The sequence below is a fragment of the Taudactylus pleione genome, unplaced genomic scaffold (genome assembly GCF_031769625.1).
Source record: "Taudactylus pleione unplaced genomic scaffold, aTauple2 ptg000198l, whole genome shotgun sequence".
Lineage (NCBI taxonomy): Eukaryota > Metazoa > Chordata > Amphibia > Anura > Myobatrachidae > Taudactylus > Taudactylus pleione.
This window is the reverse complement of record NW_028284600.1, coordinates 8,983,990-9,007,991: the sequence shown is the minus strand read 5'-3', so window position 1 is coordinate 9,007,991 and position 24,002 is coordinate 8,983,990. Positions and strand designations below refer to the sequence as shown.

The window sequence follows — 24,002 nt, the reverse complement described above, 5'->3', positions numbered from 1 at the left end:
AACCAACCACAAGAATAGCGAGCAGTTCATACGCTGGTCGATGTACTCGATTAATCTAATAAATAGCGGACATGACGTAGGATGCGAGCAGCCAGGGGGCGTAGTTTCCCAAAAAACGACCGCAAGTTTTGTTCGCTCGTTCAGACATAGAGGTGTGAACAGACCGCAAAGAGCGAATGGTTCATTTGAATAGCCACCCCTTTTTTCTGAACGAGCGAGCGCAAATAGCGTCCGGCTCTGAATCAGGCCCCAAATTTCTTATTTTCCTGGAAAGTGAGGACAAAAACATCCACTTCCGCCCTCACTCAGGTCACTTCCAGGTACAGCTACTGAAGGGGTTTTATATATAGCATAGAGATGCAGTTGCAGCTACATTACTGAGCACCTCTGAATCTCTGCATACACTAACAGCAGCTTGGATCACAGCTGAATGGAAATATTAAAATGTTTTCCTGATAATATCAAGAGGGATACGGGTTACAGAAACACACTTTATTTTTATAGGGGATCAGACATTGTCTAACTTGCAGGAAAACACAATTTTTTTTTTTACATCCGTTTTTATGCACTAACAAACCTCATAGGGTCTTACAGAGATTGCGGCATACATCAGTTATTGTGGCGTACTGCAGAAATGCACTGAAATGTGCCTGGATTGGTGCATATCTTATCCTTGCTTCAGAGCCGTAACTAGACTTTCTGGTGCCCTGTGCCAGAGAGCATTGGCACCTCCCGCCCTCCATTTTTTAAATAGGGATATAAGACAGTGCACCTGAATAAGGGCCATGGCCTCATGGGGAAGGGACAGGGAAGAGATAGGGGAGGCCAGGTAATGCTGGGGATAAAAGAAGAGGAAGCTACAAGCGAGAATGATAATAAACAGGAAACTGACAGGCCCAATCAGTGCCCCTTGCCCTGCTGTGCCATGGCCACTACCCTAGTTACGGCCCTGACTTGCGTCCCTTTATGCAGGGGCGTTTTAAGAGAGCAGGGGCCCGTGTGCAGGCTCAGTGTGGGCCCCTCCTCTCCCTGGCGGTCCCGCAGTGTAGAAGATTCTGGCTTAGTGCCAGAATCGGGTCTCCGGGAAAATGGTGCTCTCGCCGTTTTACCAGGGACAGTAGTACCGGGGAAATGCCTGCCGCCATTTTCCCAGTGATTTTTGCTGCTCTGCAGTACCGGCTTGGCGCTGCAGAGCAGCACTATGGACAGGTAAGTATAAGACTATGGGGGTGCAGGGGGTGTGGTGCGGGCCCCCCTGGACCCAGGGGCACGTGTGTACCGCACACCCTGCACCCAATATAGATACGTCCCTGGCTTTACGTCCTCCTATGTGCAATGGGGCACAGTAGCAAGTTGAGTACAGTAACATCATGTTCATGTAAGTATGCCCCCTGGAAACGTGTACAACATACACATCCACAGATATTCCTCTTTTGTGGCACTGACCTGCACACGGGTGTAAAGAAATGCAAAGCTGTTAATGACACCAGAAGTTTTTAATATTTTGCATATTGTCCCCCCCCCCAGCTAATGAATGCATTCATTCATTAGTGTTGTGCCTAAAGTCAGACAAGCTGCAGTGGTAAATGTGGACTTCTTATTTACCATTTCCATTTGTAATACTGTTTATACTGTATATTATCAACAGCTTTTTTTATACACAGTAGCGCACACTTATTCAACAGAGCTTTACATCTCAATTACTTTAATAAATATGCCCATTGGGGGCCAATACATTAAGCAGTGCTACTTTAGTATCCAACTTGCTGTGAGTAGCAGTGGTGGATACTAAAACGTCCGAGCAATTCAACATTTCTCCGGTGCAGAGACAGCTGATCCAAAGAGTAACTGTCCCCGCCATCCCGATCACTGCTACTTTGGTTGCAGTGAAACGTAACAGGCCGAATCTAGTGCGCAGGCATCAACTGGGGTTAGCGCATGCGCACAAAGAATCCAGCGTCTGAACAGGGGCAGAGGGATCCGAATGGATCCATTTTCGCAACCCAGAGTGGGGTTCCAGGAATCAGCACCATCTGAAGATGACGATGGTTTCCACGGTCAAGCTCTGACAGTATAGTATATTCTGAGCTTGATGAATTTTGGTCCACATACAATAGTATGGGCACAGCGGGCCAGATCAGGACTGAAAGGTGAGGCGGAGATATACTACGTTATCTTAATTATCCATGCTTGTTAGCAGTTCCACCACATCCCACCCATTTTCTAGTCCTCAGAACAATTCTCAAAGTATGTTTAACAAATAATTTGGGTAATCCTTAAATCCTGGTCAGTTACTGGTACTGTAATTAAATATGAGTTGACTGGAATTATAAAACAGGACAGTAGTGTGATAAGAATCTAACTCTAATGGCCAGTAACCTTTAAAATACATGTGAATAACAGTAACATTCTTATGTAGAAATACCATGTATTTTTTATGCTGTATGTATGGTATGTATGAGATGAACTCCACTAAATGGACTTATGGAGAAGCCACTCTGGGACTCGGACAGCAATGTTGCCAATGGTGTATCCATAATTGGTGCAGGCAGCCATACAGCGTTATACTTACCTCTCCGTAGTCTTCAAAGCCGAGCGTCTGCTGGCGACCCGGACCTGCAGAGCAGCAAAAATCACAGGCAAAATGGTGCGGCAGCCATTTCCCCAGTGATTTGTTCATGTGTACTAGAGATGTCTCCGGGAACAAGGCGCAGGTGTCATTTTCCTGGAGACCTGTGCATGCGCAGTAGACTCTGGCACCAAACCAAAGTCTACTGTGCTGCCAGAGAGTAGGGGGCCCACACAGAAGCTGCACATGGGCCCTCTATTCTCTTAAAACGCCCCTGAGTGTTGCATAACATTGTGTATACAGTGAATATAAAGTCTACACGCAGTTATTAAAATTGTAGGTTTTTGTGATGTAAAGCCTAAAGTCAAGTTAAATCAGGTGAGACCATTAGTGTGATTTTACAACCAATAAAATGCAAGTGAAAAACAAATAGGCAATTTGTAGGAACCAGAGGTGCAAATTAAAAAATACCCTGGTTGCATAAGTGTGGACACCCATAGGCGGAACTAACGAAGGTACAGCCGGTGCATTGCACTGGGCCCCATCGCTATGAAGGGGCCCGCAACCGGCGGCTTTATAATGACTTATTAGGTCGCCGCCACACCGCTGCACCATGGGGCGGTCCGTGACTAAGAGGTGGTGCAGTCCAGCCGGAGAGGAGGGGCCTACTTTTATCTCTCCCTGACTCTTCCTCTCTGTCTCCTGAGTGACTGAGTGCTGCTGAGATCAAGGTGGTCCTGTTCTTGCTGCCGGGGATGACGTCACAATCTTGTGACCATCCCTGGAATGAAAACCCGGGCAGCGTGGATAGGAGGAACCACCACCCCAAACCAAAGCAAGTTTTTGCTCCTGGGCCCATCACTCGCAAGTTTCACATCTGTGCACACCCCTAAACTGATACCTGATACCATTTACAGTGAGTCTGTTTGAGCCAGTATCTATGGACTTTGCGCAATTCTATTCCTCTTTCCCCGCAAAACAGTTCAAGATCCATCAAACTGTGAGGTGATCTCCTGTGCACAGCCCTGTTTTGATCATTCCACAGGTCTTCAATGGGACTGAGGTCTGGGCTCTGACTGGACCTTGCCCAGACTTTGATCTTCCTTTTCAGATGCCATTCCTTGGTTTTGCATGGGTTGGGTACTGGATGCCGGCGCTCAGGATCCCGGCAGTCAGAATCCTGACGCCGGCATCCAGACAGGGTTAGGATACCGACACATGACGGTAGGTATTCTAACCCTCACCCTCTACCTACCCCTAACCCTCCCTAAATACTCAAATGCCGCCGTTCCTTCCTGCAGTGGAAATCTGATATTGGTACCCCCATGGGAGAGGATGCGTGGGGAGCACTTCGCCTTAGGATTGCTAAATGCTCTATTAGCGTAGCAGCGAGAGAGATACTCCGTACAAAGTGTATACTAGGCGGCCTGATTCAGAGCTGTAAGCTAATCGCATCATTGTACGCAGCAGCAACGTGAAATTATATTAATGCCGCAGGAGGCGTCTTGTGTAAATTGCGCCTCCTGTCTGATTTTCTGATCCACTGCTGAGGACGCGGCCATCGGATCACTGCGTGAACATCGGCAATTCTCAGGTTACACAGGAGGATGGTAGTGTATTTCACACTTCCGGGGTCAGTGAAGCTGTGTCGGAATTCACAGACACTGTCCTTGTACTGTTTTCTAGGACGTCGACAGTTGACGCCCCTACCCGCCCCCAAATGGCAGCAGCATGTCAACCACGCTGTGGCTTAGGGGCACTGTGACCCTCGCCGCACACGCAGATCGGCACATGCGCAGTACAGATAAAAATACCCCACATTTATAAGTATACTGATACATTTATCATGCACTTTCGCTGTGCGGCTAAACTCCAATTAGAACTCTGAGTTATTCAACCTTATCTGGTTCATATCAAATACAGAGTATATAACTGGCTTACAGAATAACACAATACAAAAATGATTGTAGATATCATAACTCTCCAGTTCCCGGTTCTGCATGAACGAGCTGCTTCTCCTGCTTAGCTGGGTTCTAATCTCCCTCTTCCTCCCCCTGACTCACTCCCTCACTCTCCCTTTATCTCCCCATTTCAACATATCTTCCATACACCTCCTGCGGCCCTATTCCACCACCTCCTCCTCCCTCCTCACCATTAATTATATCCCGCCTATGTTTATGCAGTTTCCGATAATGGCATGTGACTCAGTGAAACCATACGAGGGCCATATTTGTTAAATATTGGGTTCTAGACTCAATAATTAAAATGTTGTATTGCTGCTTATCATGGCAATATGAAATTAAGGATTGTGAGGATGTATTAAAAAACACTTGCAGGGACAGGTGCTCCTAAAGAAGCCAGTTCCTGCAGTGTGTAAGAAGGGTTCCTACCTTTTCGAGTCAGGGAAGTTGTCTGAGCTGCAGTTTAGGTCATCGCTGACCTGTGCGCCCCTGTCATCATCGGCGCTGCTATCTACAAGATAGCTATCTACAAGATAGTAGCGCCGAGCGGCAGCGCCATGTACGAACGGTCATACCGCATGACAGTTCAGGCCACCTGTAGCTGTCGTTATCAACAGCTACAGCCTGGCGCTAGCCTATCCCCACAGCAGGGACAGCTGCGGCGGCTGCCGGCTCCAGGCTGCACGCGGGGATCTCGCGATACTTGCGAGATCCCGCGCATGCTCAGTGGATCCGGTTGGGTCAGAGACCCAGCGCATCAGCACTAGGCTGATGCGCTGCTGTCTCTAGCGGGTAGCGCTGGAGGGGGGAGTTAACGCTCCCCCTCTCCGGCCGATGAGATGTTCTTACATCTCATCAGTAGTGTTTCCTGCTTCGCCTCGGTAAACACTGCTATAACACTGGGCTGGCTGTCCCATAGGGGGAGGAGTTTCCTACCCTGAGACTGCCAGCCCTGTGTGAGATTGGCAGGTAGGGTTTCCAATAGGAAGCCACTACACTGCCAACACATGCAGGGCAGGCCTACACAGGGAGACTGTCTCCTGCTCCCTGCTGTGCCTGCCCTGCTAGCGATGATCGTGCTCATGTCTATGAGTGAGGGGTGCCGGACATGGTCAGACTGAGGCATAAAAGGCCCACCAGGGGATGCAGTTATAGGGGCCTAGGCTTAAAGGGTGTGGTTATCCACTAGAAGGGGGTGTGGCCAGCCACCTCAGTTGCTTGGCTAACCATTAGGCAAATCTTGGTGTAGTTTCTATAGAAGCAAACCAAGAAACAATGTTTATCAGTGTTCCTGCTCCACAGGATAACTAAACTGACCCTCTAATGCAGTAACAATGTACTACTCAGTGCACAGTCTGGAACATGACACCTAGAGCAGGGGGTGGGCCCCCAGGCAGTAGGGGCCCACCAGGGATTTCCTATTTACCCCCGTGGGCCAGTCCAATCCTGGTGCCAGAACCAGGACTGGAGCTCAGTGGGGACTCACAGTGGCAGATATTTACTGGGGGAGCTGCAGTCCCACAGCCTCTATGTAGAATCCGCCACTGCTTGGTACTAATTATTTCACTGTGAATCTGTGAGGATATTTGGAAAACGAGCACTGTTATGGTTCCCTGAGTCGAAGTGGAGAAAATGTTAGCTCTATGAGTAGGGGTCTGTCCTCCTATTTCCTTGAATTCACTCACCATAACCACCTACCTCCCTCGTATTATGCCTCTTACATGTTCGTTTGCTATTCTTTTTTGCTATACATATATTAATCTTTATAATAGGCTCTATTTCCCAAATGTGCAATGCTGACCAATTTTGTGGTAACATATAAATAAACAATAATAATAATAATAATAATAATAATAATAATAATAATCTCTTTACTCTATTGTATTAACTTAGGATATGACGTTTATGGGATTCCAGATCATGAAATTGTCTTTCCAAAGCGCGTAGTGAGCAGGGTGAGGAGGACAGCGGGCCAGAACAATACGGTAATGAAACTGCTGTTTATTTCATTCTAGTGTCTCTGCTGAGCAAACTACACATTGAGATACTGTATGATACACTGTATAGAGAAATTGGGCCTGATTGTGAGTTGCATGCAGGTCTCATTTAGAGTTTTATCGCACACTGTGCATGCATCCCAGCCATACCTATCTTAGAGCTGCTATGAGCAATTCTAGATGACTTCTCACCAATGGCTGAATGGATGTTACTGGGCCGCAACTAGATGTTTGCACATGAGATAAACACCCTGTGGGCATGTAGTCAGAGTAGTGATCTATTCTGATGAGAGTGGTATGTTAGGGCAACAGTTCTCATGTTGGCAGGCATTAGGGTGACATGAGAAAGTCCTGTTCTGCAGGCAAGCGTCTTCTTCCGGATCCCGGTAGTCATGTGACCGTCAGTTCTGGAGGAGTGATATGATGTGCTGGCAATACTGTAAGTGTATCTGCCCTATCCCTAACCCTCACCCTAATGGCTAACCGTATCCCCAACCCCGCAGCGTAACCCTCCCGGAAGTGCCTAACCCCAGATGTCAACATTGTCAACATTCTGAGGATGGTGACCTGGTGTCTGTTAACATGATGAACTATGTCAACATTCTAGTGTCGACATTGTGGTGTCGATTTTATGAATATCAACATGGTAAATGTGGACCATGTGACTGAATACCATTCTGAGTCATATAGATTGTGCTCTCCATTTTCCAGCACCTACTATAGTATGGGGTAGGTGTAAGTGCCGTTACTGGTGGTTATGGCTGCTCTCATGGCCGGATGACTGGGGTGAGAGCGATCTCATACATGCATATGACATAGGAATATTTGCATAGGACAGAATCAGGCTCCTTATATAGTTTTCAGTATAAAATAATGCAAGGCCAATTTGGCCTGAGGTTTATAAACACCTTGGTTTGGATCTTGTATATGACATTTTTGCTAATTGCGGGAGAGAGGGGGTTAAAGTTTATTGGAGTTGCTAAGATTGCTGAGTGATAGCCAATAGAATTGCTTGTGGGAGGTGCATCAGAGACTATATAGTTGAGAGTGGAGGTTCTAGGCTTCCTCTTGGTTCCTGGTGCCATGCGGTTTTCCTCACATCTATTGTGGTTAGTTCTTGGCTTGGGTTCTACAGTATTTACCATTATGTTGCGCAGCGTTTGAAGATTTGGCAAGGAAAAACATTATCATTAGCAGATACTTGTGGCACAGAAGGGGGTTACGGAGTACACTCTTGGGTAGTAGGCCAATGCCACAACCCAAGAGGAGGGGCATAGCCAAGTGGGCAAGTCACCTGTGCCCAAGCATGGTTATCCTTAAAACCTGGAACGTAAGGTTGCCTTGAGGGCCGAGTTTGGGAACCTCTGGTTTAATCCCTGTTTTCTATTCCCTATGTCTGTCCCCCTCTCTGTGTGTTCCCCTCCTGTTGTTATGTGTCTTTTTGCCCTCTCCTGTGTCAGTGGTCTTATTGTGGTATAGATTTTCAATTATGCAAGACTAGTGGGAAAGGATGTTCCCTATTTTGGTCATATGGCCATTGTGAAGATGGGCCCTGTCCTTTGAAAAGTGGTGAAATTGAGTGGACTGTATCAATGTAGACACTCTCCTATCACAAGTGGAAAATAAAACACTGAATTCACAGAGTTCTTCACCAACCTGGCACTTGAATACTGGCTGGTTATGATGATTTAACTGGACAGAGGACATATTGTGTTCAACATCCTAATGAGGCTCTCAAATGTTCTTGGGACATTCTAGAACCTTATGGAGAAGTGCCCACTTACCACAAATTTAAGACAATCCTACTACACCTACATGATATATAAGAACCATCTGTGGGAGGGTGTTTCAGTGACTGGTGCTGTTCGAACTGAAGTTAAAGCAGAATAAATGCCACCTAGTTTACGAGTTCTCCTTTTTTACAAATGGTATACTGTAACCTCTGAATCTGCCACTGTCTATGTGGTGCAGAGCTGGAGTAACTATGAGTTATGCTCATTCTACAAATTAGTGCAGATTCTTTAGGGCGACTGCCAGTGGCGTAACTACTGCCCCCGCAGCCCCCGTGGTGGCTTGGAGGCACTGGATAGCTTGGGGGCGACGGGGGCAGTAGTTACGCCACTCAGTGGCGGAACTCCCGTAACTTCGGAGGGTGCAGGGGGTGCGGTCGCACCCTCTGCACCCCCCATCTGCCGGGCGCCCGCTGAGTGTGTTACCAGCGGGCGCCCGGCTCGTATTCAAACCCCCGGCGGCAGCCGGAGGATGGTTGCTGCTATTTCCTATGTGGCTAAAGGACCTCTGTGACGTTTCCACCACGTGACCACTGCAGGAGGCTGGACCGCTCCTGCGTTACCATCCACTAAGGCATAGAGGGGGAATAAATATTTGTGGCGAGCGCAGCGAGCCACCGTGCCAGAAGCGTTGGCGAGCGCAGCGAGCCCGCGAGGGGACACCTTTGGTTCCCCGTTAGCATCCCCGCCCCTCCCCCTTTCAGGCCGGGTCACGTGGGTGTGACGTCACAGGTCCATCAGCCTTGTATAGTCTAGACCTAACCGCCAGAGGATGGAGCTCCCTCCGTCTTCCGGGTCCCGCAGGGCACTATGGGAGTGATGTCATGACGTCACTTCCATAGTGCCGAGGAGCAGACGCCGGGGACGGAGCTCAGGAGTGAACTCCGTCTTCCGGGTACCGCAGAGCAGTATGGGAGTGACATCATGACGTCACTCCCATAGTGCTGAGGAGCGGACGCCGGGGATGGACGGCAGCAGCACTGGAGCGGGGATAAGGGTAAGTGTTTTTTTTTGTGTGTATGTGTTTGTGTGCGTGCGGGGGGGCGGAGCAACTACAGAGGGCTCACTACTGGGGGCAACTACAGGGGGCTCACTACTGGAGGCTCACTACTGGGGGCAACTACAGGGGGCTCACTATTGGGATCGACTAGGTGCAACTACATGGGGCTCACTACTGGTAGCAACTACAGGGGGCTCACTACTGGGGTCAACTACAGGGGGCTCACTACTGGGGGCAATTACAGGGGGCTCACTACTGTGGGCAACCACAGGGGGCTCACTACTGGGGAAACTACAGGGGGCTCACTACTGGGGGCAACTACTGGGGGCAACTACAGGGAGCTCACTACTGAGGGCAACTACACGGCACAACTACAGGGGGCACTACTAAAATGGGCACAACTACAGGGGGCACTACTAAAATGGGCACAACTACAGGGGGAACTACTTGAAGGGGCACAACTACAAGGGACACTGCATATGGGCACAACTACAGGGGGCACTACTTTAATGGGCACAATTACAGGGGGCCCTGCATAATGGGCACTACTACAGGGGGCATTGCATAAGGGGCATTATTACAGGGGGCATTGCATAAGGGGCACTAGTATAGGGGGCATTGCATATGGGGCACAACTACAGGGGGCACTACTTTAATGGGCACAACTACAGGGGGCCCTGCATAATAGGCACTACTACAGGGGACATTGCATAAGGGGCACTATTACAGGGGGCATTGCATAAGGGGCATTAGTATAGGGGGCATTGCATTTTGGGGCACAACTACAGGGGGCACTGTATAAGGGGCACTAACTTGATACACACAGTTTACAGGTTATAAACTATGTTCCCAATAATCTGGTTCTACACGGACATAAAAACTGTGCAACCTGTCTTGAGCTGAGGTGACAGACTGGCAGGAGCAGAGAGGAGGGTTGGTGAAGTAGATCTGTCAGGGTGGGATGTAATGGGCATTACTGTTTGGCATAATGTGTTTTTGGCATTACTGTGTGCACAATGTGCTATTAGGGGCATTTCTGTGTGGCATAATGTGTTGTATGTGGCATTACTGTGTGGCATAATGTGTTGTATGTGGCATTACAGTGTGGCATAATGTGAAATAGGGGCATTACAGCATGGCATAAATTTGTTATAAGGGCCTTACTGTATGTCATTATGTGTTATACGTGGCATTATTGTGTGGCATGTGTAAGGGGCATTCCGGTGTGGCATAATGTGTTGTAAGGGGCATTCCTTAGTGTGTCAAAATGTGTAAGGCACGTTGCTGTATCATGTAACCACACACCTTAAACGTCGTCTTTGGGTGTGTTTGATCTTTGGGCGGGGGGGGGGTGCCTGAAACTTTTTTGGCATGGGGAAGCAAAATTTATAGTCACGCCACTGGCGACTGCCAACATAACCACACTCCCTCCAGTTACTCTGCAGCTAGCCAGCAGTACCCAATATGTCATAAGGAAATTTGGAAGGGATATTTCACAAACCACAGAAACAGGCCTTTCATGTACAAAACAAATCCAGTTATGAATGAACTAATGTTTACACTGACAAAAGCCTACAGGCTATGGGTGTAAATCAGGCCCAGAAACGAGATTGACTTGAGTGGCATTTACTTATTAAAGCTGCAGTGTTAGGCTCAGTGTACATCACCCAGAGAACTATAGTTCACTCTAACTTGAAATATTGGCTTTACTGTAAGCAGTCAACAAGAAGTTTGGAGTGTACCTGCTTGCTGCCCAGTTTGAGGTGGTCAGTACTGGAAGATAATCCCTGAACTCTGCTAAACTTGGATCATTGGTACAAAGGTGGATGACTCTCAGGGCTGTAGAGTTCTTTTGGTTACCATCACACATGCCCTAATCGATTTGTCAAGAGCGTGATGAAGGATGATTCATCTGACCATCGTTTTCTCCCACTTTGCTTGCCTGTTTTCCTTTGCAGATCGAATAAATGCACAGAGGTCCTAATTCTGTAGTGCGCGCTTCTGGCCTTTGGTGATGATGTTTTTCTCTCAGAATTCCATGCTGACATTACATTAGACACCATTGCTCATGAACCATCAGCGAGTTGAGTGGTTTTGGTCACTGAAGCTCCTGCTAATTGCACCCAAACACAAACCGGATTTCAAAGTCACTGAGGTCTCCTCTTGCATCCATGCAAGCCATAAAATAGTTATCCCAGACAATTCAGATATAAGACCATGACCATTTATTTAATTATTGCATATGCCACGCCAGTGTGGATGCCCGTGTTTTTTCGATTTACCCAGTATTATTAATTTTCCATGATGTTTCTATCTTTTTGATCATCCACCTTTATCTCTCACCTGACTGCTATATCGCTGTCTGCCAACTTCCACGTAGACTTTACTGAGTGTTAAGGTCTGCTGCTATTTTCTGCTTGCTGTACGTGTCACATCCTCATATGTTGAATGATTAGACCCTTGTTCAGACATTGTAAATGCAAAATAAAGCAGAGACATTGGGACTCATTTTGTGCTCCAAACGTATATGTAAAAAAATGTTGTTGCAAAGCAGTGTGCTGGGCCACATATAGCTATACACTATATCTATCTATCTATCTATCTATCTATCTCATATCTACTATCTATCTATCTATCTATCTATCTCATATCTACTATCTATCTATCTATCTCATATCTACTATCTATCTACTATCCATCTATCTATCTACCTATCTATCTCATATCTATCGATCTCATATCTACTATCTATCTATCTATCTATCTATCTATCTATCTATCTATCTATCTATCTATCTCATATCTGCTATCTATCTATCTATCTATCTATCTATCTATCTATCTCATATCTATCTATCTATCTATCTCATATCTACTATCTATCTATCTATGTCATATCTACTATCTATCTATCTATCTCATATCTATCGATCTCATATCTATCTATCTATCTCATATCTACTATCTATCTATCTCATATCTATCTATCTCATATCTTTCTATCTCATATCTACTATCTATCTATCTCACATCTATCTCATATCTATCATTTATCTATCTATCTATCTATCTATCTATCTATCTATCTATCATAACAATACTCATTTTAAAGTGTAACCAATATTTGTAGCTCTGTGTTTTAATAAATATATGACCACAGTGAATACTAATAGTCAAAGTAGCGACCTTGAGCGCAAGCTATAACTTGTGAGTGTAACATTGTGTCTTCATTTATAAACAAATATTAAATACAGTTGTATGTGTATACATGGTTTCCAGGATATATACAGACTACTATGTAACAAGACATTTATTTTGCATGTCATTAAGAAATGTGTTTGGAAATAAAAGACAATTTCCTAGAAACTGACATATAGACTATTTACAGTTTATAATACATTTAAATAGTGTGTTCAGCCTGAAACATTGTGTATCACTTAATGTTATCCAGTAATTGGATACTACAAATACTGCATCCTCAGATCAGACCTGAATTTCTGTATTCATTATAGGATAAATGATAACAATAACTGAAACAAGCAGATGATCAGGAAATTATTGGATGCAATATATATCCCTTGCAAGGAAAATAAGACTATTCAGGCTATATTACATCACAACCTAAATATCCTAGATCTCTATAAGATTTAAGTAGCTATGTACTAAGGGGCCCATTTATCATTGTATAGTTGCGGCTTAATCCCCAAAAATACCCGTTTTCAGGGGTTAACCGCAAATATTAAGTTACCCCCAGATGTATGAAGGAGGGACTGCAGCAGATATCTCTGATACCTTCTGTGACCCTTCCATTCCCGCTGGCAGTCGCTTCCCCTATAGGTTCCTATGGGGTATACAATGCGATGCATACTGGCCAAAAAAATGTTTGTATTCTCAGTAAAGTGTAAATGACAATTGATCTTTGAACAGAAAGTAAACCATCATATAGTCACATGAAGTAAGTGGAGGAGCCTCTATACAGAATATAAATACAAGGTCGCAGTTCAACCTCACTAATAAACAAGTATGTTTGTAAATGACATTGTTCGTGACAAACCGGAGAGACAGACTGTCACCAAAAATGAAACTGAGCTATATCTCTTTTTATCTACAGGAGCAATTGGATGAAAATATTTCCTATAACATCCAAACTCTGAATGGTACCCTAATCTTACATCTGCAAAGGAATAGGTGAGGAGAGCATCATCACTTCTGACTGTATGGAGATACTGATATAACAGACCGACAAAAGGAGTCCAAGGGCCTGATTCAGGGAGAGATTTATCAAAGCTTGGAGAGAGATAAAGTGGAGAGAGATAAAGGGGTCTATTCATTATGTTAATTATCAGGCACCCCGATAATTAACATTCTTACTTGCGGCGAGTGCCGGAGTAATTATTAAATTCTCTTGCGCAAAGACAGCTGATCCAAAAATCAGCTGTCTCCCCGAACGTTGTCACTGCTGCTTTCGTAGCAGTGAAACTTAGCACTTCCAAGTCTGACTCAGCAATGTCAGTGCGCCTGTGTGAACTAGAGTACCCGCAGACGCACAAAGCCCCGGCGTCCGGCCAAACAGGGGTGGAGGGATCCGAAAGGATGCCTATTCGCAACCCGGGAGTCCTTCCCATAGAGAAGGAGTGGGTTGCGGGAGCAAATACCATCTTAAGACAAGCCTTCGGGCGAGCACTGTCAGGTCGGCATAGCGTGGGTGCGTGGCGCCTCAAAGGGGGTGTGGCTGGGACATTGCCCGGTATTAGGGGCGTACACAATTCTGAGATTTGTCTGCTTTTCCCAGGCGGCTGGGAGCGCCACTGGATTTTCAGGAGCCTCCCAACCCTTCCGGGAGAGTAGCCTAATATGGGTTCTGTACACAGACACACATTGGAGGCATACTCAGATGGAAAACCTGCATCTACCATTCGATGTCTGAGACTAACTATGTTGTGTATGTCACTAATTGTCTTTAGAGGGTTTGTGAGCGAAGACTTTCAGCACTTTACCTACAGCGAAGACGGTGGACTGCAGGCGCTCAATCGCACAGTGCCGGTATGTGTAATCGCACCTCCTTCAGGCATGGATGCATGATAACACCCTGATTTACATTGTCTGCCCCATGGGGTCCAAGGTTATGTAACAGGACGTTGTCCAACATGTGGACTTCTTGTTGTTAAAATAAAAGCAGTAGTAATTTGATGATCGAACATGGTCTCTGTGGCTTTCCTTCAAGTCCAGGTCTGGTAACATTCCACTGAGAATTGCTCTGTGGTTAATATTTTAGGAATACAAGGCTATATATTCCTGCTTTTATCTTGTATGTTTATTGGTTGACCGAAAATTTTTATAATTTCTTAAAAATGTATAGGGTTAATTTCTTTGTTTAGTTATTTTTCTGAAGAAAGCCCATCAGGGAAGAAACATGTTAGGGCTTCTGAGAGGATCCACACAGCATATTGTTGGTTATACGCAGTCTTCCCTACGTGCTTTCACTCCATTGCTGTAGTGCTGTCAATCACTAGCCGCTACCTTGGGCATTTACCAGCTCCCTGATGAGAGAGAGAGCTGGACTGGTCTCCCACGTGTGCTGTTCACGTATACCCTGTCGCTGACACCGGACTCTCTTAGGTGGTATCTATATACTTTATGCTCTCCTCGTAGAAGGACTAAAGGCTCCAATACATCAGCAATTGATTGCAGCAATCGTGCAATTTGCAATAGATTGTGTATAAAAATCTTTCCCTTTTTCAGTCGATTGTGGCAATTCTGCAATCTGCAATCGATTGAAAAAAGGAAAGATTTTTATACACAATCGATTGCAAAATGCATGATTGCTGCAATCAATTGCTAATGTATGGGGGCCTTAAGACAGAGTTTCTGAGAGACACACACAGCTTAATATCCAGGCGGCACTCCCCGTAGCTAGACGGAGACCAGGAGAACCGGCTACCACATTTTCCTGGTTCAAAGGAGTTCCTTAGTGTTCCAGTGCTTGGTGATACAAACTAGACGTTTGTTATACTTGCTGGTGATCCTGCTGAACAATAGGTTTGTTCAGCAGGTTTATTGTTCAGCAGGATTACCGGCAAGTTTAACAAACGTCTAGTTTGTATCAACAAGCACTGGAACATTGTTATGGTCTTTGCAACAAACTTGCTTCCACTGCTTATTTTGTAACACTTTCTGTGGAACACTTGAATACCAATTTTCATCTGCCATATGAAAGCACTTATACTGTTAAGTATCAAGTTTTAAACAGTGATATGTGGGATTAAGTATCTCATTAGATACCATCATACCGGCTGCTGGAGCAAGGATTAAGCTATTGGTGAATATATTTACACTAAGGAACTCTTTTGAACCATACAACAATTTTTATATTTTTTTTGCTACTGTGGACATTTTATCTATTCTTATCTACAACATATATTTTTTATATTTATATGTGCATCATTCATAGATGTGTATGCATTTACAGATGTGATGTGTTTTTTTATATATATATTTTCAAATTGTCAGAGCACAATTATATGTTTAATAAATATTATTGATTTATATTATAACCATGGGCACATGTTGATAATTTTTATATATATATACCTCATCAGCGCTGTCCATCCATTAGTTTTATAGTTGATTTCTGGTTTGCTACAATATTGGACAGCTGCGTGGGGATTGTTTACTTTATTGTGACTATGGGCCTGATTCAGACCCACTCGCGAGCGGCTGTCCGCTCGCAAGTGGGTCGATGTTCTGGACTGAGCATGCGCACGACGGAGGGAGCACCGTCGTGCGCATGCGCCAGACGCGACGAGCGAAGGAAAGTCCTTCGCTCGTTGTGTCTGATCAAAGGGGGCGTGCTGTCGATGTTGATTGACAGCACGCCCCCTTTGGTAGGCGTGCCGGGGGCGTGCCACCCTGACGGGGGCGTTCTCACGGGAACGCCTCCCGTCAGAAGCCGGCCCACTGACATCACTAGTGATGTCAGTGGGAGTGATTTTGGCTCTGATAGAGCCAAAATCACTCCAGAGCTTGCGGTTGAAAACCTCAACCGCAGGCTCCGGCTCGCAGTTTCGATGGCCATCAAAATGCACGCTCGTATAGCCTGTGGGTGGTGACCCACAGCTATACGAGCGTCCAGGAGGACGCTCCATTTTCATGGAGGCCGGCCCTCATTCAGAGCGTGCGCTCTGCTCAGAGCGTACGGCTCTGAATGAGGGCCTATGTTCAGCACCAGTGGCTATTTGTTTCAGGATATTAAAATTTTTCTGGGTGAAGTTTAAACTTGGTAGATACCCATTTTTGCCAGAATTAGTTGACCTGGTGACCATCTATTTTAGTAGTACATCCAAGATTATTACTATTTTGAACGGTCCTTTCTTAGGTTCCACCTAAAAAGTGTAAATAATTACTAAACAGGGAATCTTAGGGATCTAATGCACCAACCACTCCTCCCTCATATCCTTTTGCCTGAAAACCATTTCAATGAAGTGTGTTTTGCTGAAACATAGGAACGCTTTAGCACTGCCTGTTGTTTTTGTGCTTTGTTTTATTGAGTTGAGTCCTCTGGTACTCTGGTGCCCTAGGACTTCAGCGGTTTATCGGTTTATGCACACAACAAGTATTAAGAGATAGTAATTTTGCAGGAGAAATCATGGTCTGGAACCTAGAACATAGTAGTAAAATCATGGTGTCTGGGATGTTCAGCTGGAGAGCCTAGATAGGATTGTGGCAGGTAAAGAAATATCCAGGAAAAGATCAGTGCTGGAAATAGATGTGCAAAGCCAGACATGCAGATCAATATCGAAGCTAAGGTCAGGGCAGGCAGTACTACTTCAAAGGTCAAATCCGGAACAGGTCAGGACAGTTGGCAAAACTTAAGTGGTCAGGTCCAGGAATAGGTGTGGACAGGCAAAAAAATCTCCAATGGTCAAATCCAGGCAAAGGTACTATATGAGCAGCCATAGAAAGTTCAATGGTCAAATCAAGGTAGGGTCAGGGCAGACAAAGATCAGAATAGGCCAACAAACCAGAAGGGTAAATGGTACAAAGTTACTGAACTCAGCTACTCACAGGATCAATGTACTTCTAATAGGAAGTACATGTCTGTGTTAGCTCTAATAAGATAAAGGAGAACTCTAATTTTACAGTTTCTAGGTGATCACATTAATACCTTGGTATAAGCCATTGAAGCCAATAATTCAAAATATCACCCCATTTTGTTTAATGGACCAGTATTCATACATCTTATTAATTATGGCAAATGGTGCCCCAGTTCCTAGTCTATTGAAAATCAAAGCCAAGTTATAGGTTTCGAATAACCTTCAAAATCCAGACATGAGAGACAGACACGTATAAGACTGGTATAAGTTTAGATATTGTAAATCTCTGCATGACCAAGAATGTTGTTCCACTCTTTCTGCAGAAGTACTATTGTTATTACCATGGACAGGTGGAAGGAATGGAAGACTCAGTGGTTGCGCTCAGCACTTGCCACGGGCTCAGGTTGGTTTATAGATCCATTAAGGAAGAAACTAACTAGATATTATATTACATAAAGTGAATATAAAAGTGCATATAAAAATCTACCCAGCCATGTATATGCTATGTCTATGTATACATTCACTGGAATAGTTAAGTCACTAAGGACTTTTTTTTTTGCTAAGGCAAAAATATTTAGGGTGAGTATTTTTAAAACTGATGAGTATTCTCTGTGTGCTCTGATGTGTGGATATATGTGGCTCTCAGGCTGCCAGGGAGAGCTCCTAGGAGATTGTGCCAACCAACTGCAGTCTGTAAATGGCGATCCCCGCATTACTGTACATCATAGTAAATGAAGTAGTGCACAATATATTTTCCAGTGAGAACACGGTTCGAGTGTAACATATTTTTTATTTACAGGGGAGTCTTGTTCCTAAGTGAGGTGCATTATGGGATTGAGCCAGTAGAGAAGTCATTACATGGAGAACATCGGCTGTACCACTTAGAAGAGGACAGTGAACCATCCATGTGTGGTGTGGGGGACTTAATGGAGGCCCCCCACACAATACTGCCTTCCTATTATCAGCTCCGCCGGGTAAATATGTACTTCTTGTACATGTACAGTATGTATAGTATTTATTTTGGAGAGGATTTCTTTAGATCCCTCTCTGTTAATGGGCACTTGCGCAAGTGTGGACAGATGCCTGGGTGTGTGCAGAAGCTCTATCGGGTCAGAACCTGCAAGTAAAGTGATAACATAAGAGAGATAAGATAGATATGAGAGAGATATATATATATATAGAGAGAGAGAGAGAGAGATGAGATAGATGGGATGTAGTTATAATCCTGACAGTCTGGATGCCGGCGCAGGAGTAGCGATACCCGTCAGAATCCCAGTGCCAGAATCCTGACGGTAAGTACTGCGGTTAGGGGGAGTGTTAGAGTTAGGCACTAGGAGAAAGGTTAGGTTTAGGGTTTGGGGGGGGATTTTTTTAGGCAGCGGGTAGGGTTAGGGGTAGAGAGGGGGGGAGGGCTTGGATACTGAACGACAAGTGTCGGGATTCTAACTGCCAGGATACCGAGCGCCAGCATCTCGTACCCAACCCGAGATAGTTAGATAGAGAGAGAGAGAGTTATGCTGGCCATACACTCTGCAATTATCGGGACAATCCGCCCGATATCGGCGGATCGCCGCGATAATTGCAGCGTGTATGCGGGCGACCGAGGGTTAAATATTGCTCGGTCGGGCATGCTGGATTGTCCAGCATGCCCGTCCGATGCGATATTTACCCGGGAAACTGTCGGCCGCATCGGGCAGTGTATGCCCAGCGCGGCCGACAGACAGACATTTCCTGTGTTCCTTCCTACGGAAGGAACAGGGAAATGTCTCCTCCCCCGGGGGCGGAGCGCGGATGTTGGGCTATACACTGTGAGATTTCTCTCACAGTGTATGCCGGCGACATCTGCGGCTGGCAGGCAGCCAGATAAAATGTCTGTCGGTCTGACAGACATTTTATCTGGCAGTGTATGCCCAGCATTAGATAGAGAGATAAATATTATCCTTTTAAATAAACCTGTTGCTCAAATCTAGGTGCACTTGATCCGCTAAACATTAACACTTTGAGCCCCTGCAGACTCTGCCAATCTATTCACTTTCCCTTAGAACAAGGTACAAACGCACAAAAGTAAGTGATTGTAATCACAAAAGAGCATTTTTATTGTGCTTTTGCACTTTTACATTTGTTAAATGTCTCTGTGTTTGTCTCTGTACAGATGAAGCGAGAGGTTCTTGCAACAACCAGTTATGTGGAGCTTGGTGTAGTGGTGGATAATCTTAGGGTAAGAACACAAAAATGTCCTTTGTCTTGTTTAGTAGTAAATAGATTAGAATCAAGAGTGTCAACACACATTCTATGAACCATTGAGCATAAATCTGTCAGCATTGTGTTTGTTGTGGCTGTTACACATATGCAGTAGATATTCTATATATTCAGTCTCTGTATAGAAGATTACAGATTCTAAAGCCATTGGATAAGCCCTAGATCACGCGTTCTAACATATACGCATGCAAAATCAGGGCAAAATATGTCTCGCCTCCGATCTGCCCAAATCCTGACATAATCTTAGAATATATGACCCATATATGTCACTTGACACCCAATGTTACCTCATGTAGCCACAATACTTCCACATAGCATTACATGCCAGTCACACATTTCACAAGATAGGCAATAACCCCCATACAGTCACTTTGCCCCCATATTTTAAATAGAACTATAGTTGACTTTATGAAATAGCCTGAAGCCACATTACCCAATCTCCTCCTCACTCTCTTCCATGTCCCAGCGTACAAATCCAGGAGATTCTCACTGCTAAGGGTGACATGTTTTCCCAGTGTGTTTGCAAATCAGGAGAGGACTGATCTTTCAGTGATGTATTTCCTCCCCAAAGTCCTGTGGTGCCCTAGACAGCTGTCTGTTCTGCCTACCCCTGTAAACTGGCTTAGTTTTTATAATGTGTGTCTTTTGTAGTATAAGGCTGATAATTCCAACAGCACAGCAGTGGAAGATGAGACGATACAGCTTGTGAACATTGTGGATGGGGTAAGTTCTATAGATCTATAGATGTTAAAGCAAATATTAGAATTACACAAATAACATTCTATATACTGGGCAATTGTTGCAGTTAGGATGATTCCACACAGAGAAGTAGCGTGGAACCATGGCACCCGGAGAAAGTGCATGGCATACTGCCCTGCTCCTCCCTGTACTGAACTGTGCCAGTGGGGTATGGCCAGCCTGTGGGGGAATACTGAAGTGAAGAGAAAAAGAGCAAACAGTGGCAGTATGACACTTGGCATTGAGGTCCCATTGGGGGAATAGAACGCTTCGGTGATACACTATCTGACATTAAGGGATAGCTCCTTTGGCACTGCTTTATTTATGTATAACACCTAGGATATGACGTTTATCTCCTTTGAATCATTGTTATTAGTCAATAGAGGAGATTGTATTATATATTCTGATAATTTAACTTAAATTGACAGAATACATGTTCTAGAGTGAGATATCACAGGGTGCACAGCTTATTACTGCAATTACTGCCCCAAGCAGCTATCACTGGAGTGGGAACATCTGTGGGAAGCTCCCTTCTCAGCTATGCTCCTACTTCACATATATACATTGCACCTATATTTATGTGAGTACCACTAACCATGGTCTGTTTGCCACCATTATTATTATTTCAGGTCTCCTAATATTATTTAAAAGACCTTTCAAATAACACTTTGTTGTCATGCCTGGGAACACTCATTACTTTAAATAGCAAAGCAGTGACTTTGTTTAATCTAATACCTTATAATTGAAGTTTAGGACATTACCTCAGGTGTGTCACTTTTAAGTCCATTGAAGCACAATGCAGAGAGAAGGAGGTAGGAGATCAAAGAGGAGAGGGGAGAGAAAAGTGCCGATCAGAGAGGTTACAGAAGCCAATAAGAAAGGAGTGGGGAGGGGCAAAGAGCCAATCACAGGGTAGAGGGGAGGGAATTAAAGAGGTGAGAAGTGAATGTAATAAAACTGACAGAAAAGGGGAGGTGACAGAAGATGATCACAGAGGAGGGAGGGCCGAAAGGGAGGAAATCTGGGCACTTTGAGGGAGCATGAAATGAAGAAATGGATCTCAGATCCGTAACTTATTTAGCATATAGAGTAAACAAACCAAGATAAAAATAACAGGTGACCATCATAATGAGTATCACCCATGAATTCCGGAACCCTGGATTGTGCCCTCTGTCCATTTTGGCGCCAGGAGCTCATGCTCCACCGGAGCCACCCTCGCTACTCCCCTGATTCCACACAATTGATTTCATTTTGGTACTATCAATTATACCCTTCAAGCCTGATACAGATTTGCATGCAGTTCAAGCGCTATGTCAATGTTCACGTAGTTGAGTGATTATTTCAACTGCGTATGCGCTGAAATTCCTGAAAACCGCTATGCTGCTTACGTCGATCATGGTATCAGAGATGGGGAGGCAGAGTGATGGGCATGGCTGGTGACTGGGGGGTGGCCTGAAGTAAATGTAAAAAAATTCTGTCTCGTGTCCGTCGCTTGTTATGGGAGAGTCGCAGGCGTCTCAGTGAGAGCGGCTGCATTGTCAGTCACACAGCCGAAGCCACGGAGGCCATGTTCAGAGATACTGCACCTGCAATAGGACTGTCGATGATGCACGTGTTGGTGGGGTGTTGAGAATCACCGGCGGTGTTACAGCCTGCAGAGACGCTGAAAGTGGGCACACTCAGACCCTGGCTACTGGCTACTACACCAGGGGTAGGCAGAAACTAGCATATGTATATTATAACAACCGTGACTCCGCCAACAGACGCAGGAGCGGATGCAGCAGCTTCCTCCTCTGAATCAAGCCCACAATTCCGTACATAAAAGAATCAGGTGCCTTAATAATAATAATAATAATAATAATAATAACCAGATACACTCTAACAACAAACCCTCTGACCTCTTTGTTTCCTATACCCATAAAAAATGATGTGACTGCGGTGTATGGAATGCCTTCATTGGCTCATTATGTTCCTTATATCACTGGACAATCAAACACCCAGGAGTAGATTTATTAAAGTGCAGATTTTTAGAAGTGGAGTTGTTGCCCATAGCAACCAATCAGATTCTAGCTAGTATCTTCTAGAAGGTGCTAGATAAATGTTAAATAGAATCTGATTGGTCGCTATGGGCAACATCTGCACTTCTAAAAACCCGCACTTTAGTAAATATACCTCCCAGCAGCAATGCCTTTCCAGTCTCTGTTTAGAACCCCAACAATATAAAGAACATTATGCCCATCTTGGAGTAAGCCTCTTCCAGGTAAAATTTGTGCATCTTCAGATGGAGTTAGCTGCAGGAGCCAAAGCATTGCAACCCTTTCTATGGGTGTTGCGGTTGCTGTTGAAAATGGATGTACCGCAGCAGATATCGGCAATATATGCTAGTGATGGGTAGTTCATGAATGATCAGTTCAACATGAACTGATCTTCAAAATGAATACAGCTCTGGCAAAGATCAGTTCATCAGGAGCTAAAACAAGTGGGAGGAGTTAGACACAGTGACAGACAGAACACAGCAGCTCCTTTAGGCATGACTCAGTACTGCTAAATGATCACAGGTGGCACTGCTATGCTCAGACATTGTGAGGGCTGTTTGCAGCTCATTGAACTAGATTGTCTTGATGACTCATGAGTCATTTTTCTGGCATCTAGTTCACTAGTTCGATTAGGCCAGTGACTCATGTAAGTCACATGATATATTCCCCATCAGCTCTCTCATACATTTATCATGAGTCAGTAATGCTAACCTACCACAGGTGGCACTGCTGTGCTCAGACATTGGGCTCGATTCTGTAGAGCTCATGAGTCATTATTCTCCTGGCACATAGGTCAGTAGTTTGTTTAGGCTGAGTGGATCATGTAGCTCACAAGTCACAAGATACATTCCCCACCAGCTCAAGAGACAGTGCTGAGTGCTGCATGCATTATACTGTAGTTTTATTTATTCCACAAGACATAGGGGGAGCTGTATCAAACCTTGAAGAGAGATCAAATGGAAAAGTTGCACATAGCAACCAATCAGCTTCTGTCATTTTATAGACAGTGCTAGCATATACAACCCCTACAATATCAGACCCATTTTCTCCCTAAATACTGAAAAATATAATTTTTTTATATTTTTGAGAGGAAAACAAATGCAATTAGAATACTTATGATTTATAGCAAATTGTGTGCCAGCGAGGCAGCTGGGTATCATAACGCTGTAATGTTGGGCCTATGTAAAGTCCTGGAGCTGTAGTCCTATTCACCCCATTTTTAATCTAGCCCAGGTGTGCATTCTGTGACATTAATTATTTATTTATTACCAGTTATTTATATAGCGCATACATATTCCGCAGCGCTTTACAGAGAATATTTGCCCATTCACATCTATCCCTGCCCCAGTGGAGCTTACAATCTAAATTCCCTACCACAGGCGCGCACGCACTAGGGTTAATTTTGTTGGGACCCAATTAACCTACCAATATACTCTATTTTTGGAGTGTGGGAGAAAACCGTAGCACCCGGAGGAAACCCACGCAAGCACAGGGAGAATATACAAACTCCACACAGTTAGGGCCATACTGGGAATCAAACCCACAACCTCAGTGCTGTG

The 24,002-nt window shown here is 44.8% G+C and overlaps 1 protein-coding gene across 1 annotated transcript in view; it reads left to right on the top strand.

The window, feature by feature from the left end:
* Window positions 1–24,002, top strand: part of LOC148518843 (disintegrin and metalloproteinase domain-containing protein 9-like) — a 92,962-nt gene that overhangs the window by 12,775 nt on the left and 56,185 nt on the right. The window contains exons 2-8 of the mRNA XM_088476897.1: window positions 6,424–6,515; window positions 13,429–13,505; window positions 14,282–14,360; window positions 17,734–17,813; window positions 18,210–18,384; window positions 19,563–19,628; window positions 20,321–20,392. Coding sequence (XP_088333023.1) covers window positions 6,424–6,515; window positions 13,429–13,505; window positions 14,282–14,360; window positions 17,734–17,813; window positions 18,210–18,384; window positions 19,563–19,628; window positions 20,321–20,392 — 641 coding nt within the window. The remainder of the gene's footprint in view (window positions 1–6,423; window positions 6,516–13,428; window positions 13,506–14,281; window positions 14,361–17,733; window positions 17,814–18,209; window positions 18,385–19,562; window positions 19,629–20,320; window positions 20,393–24,002) is intronic.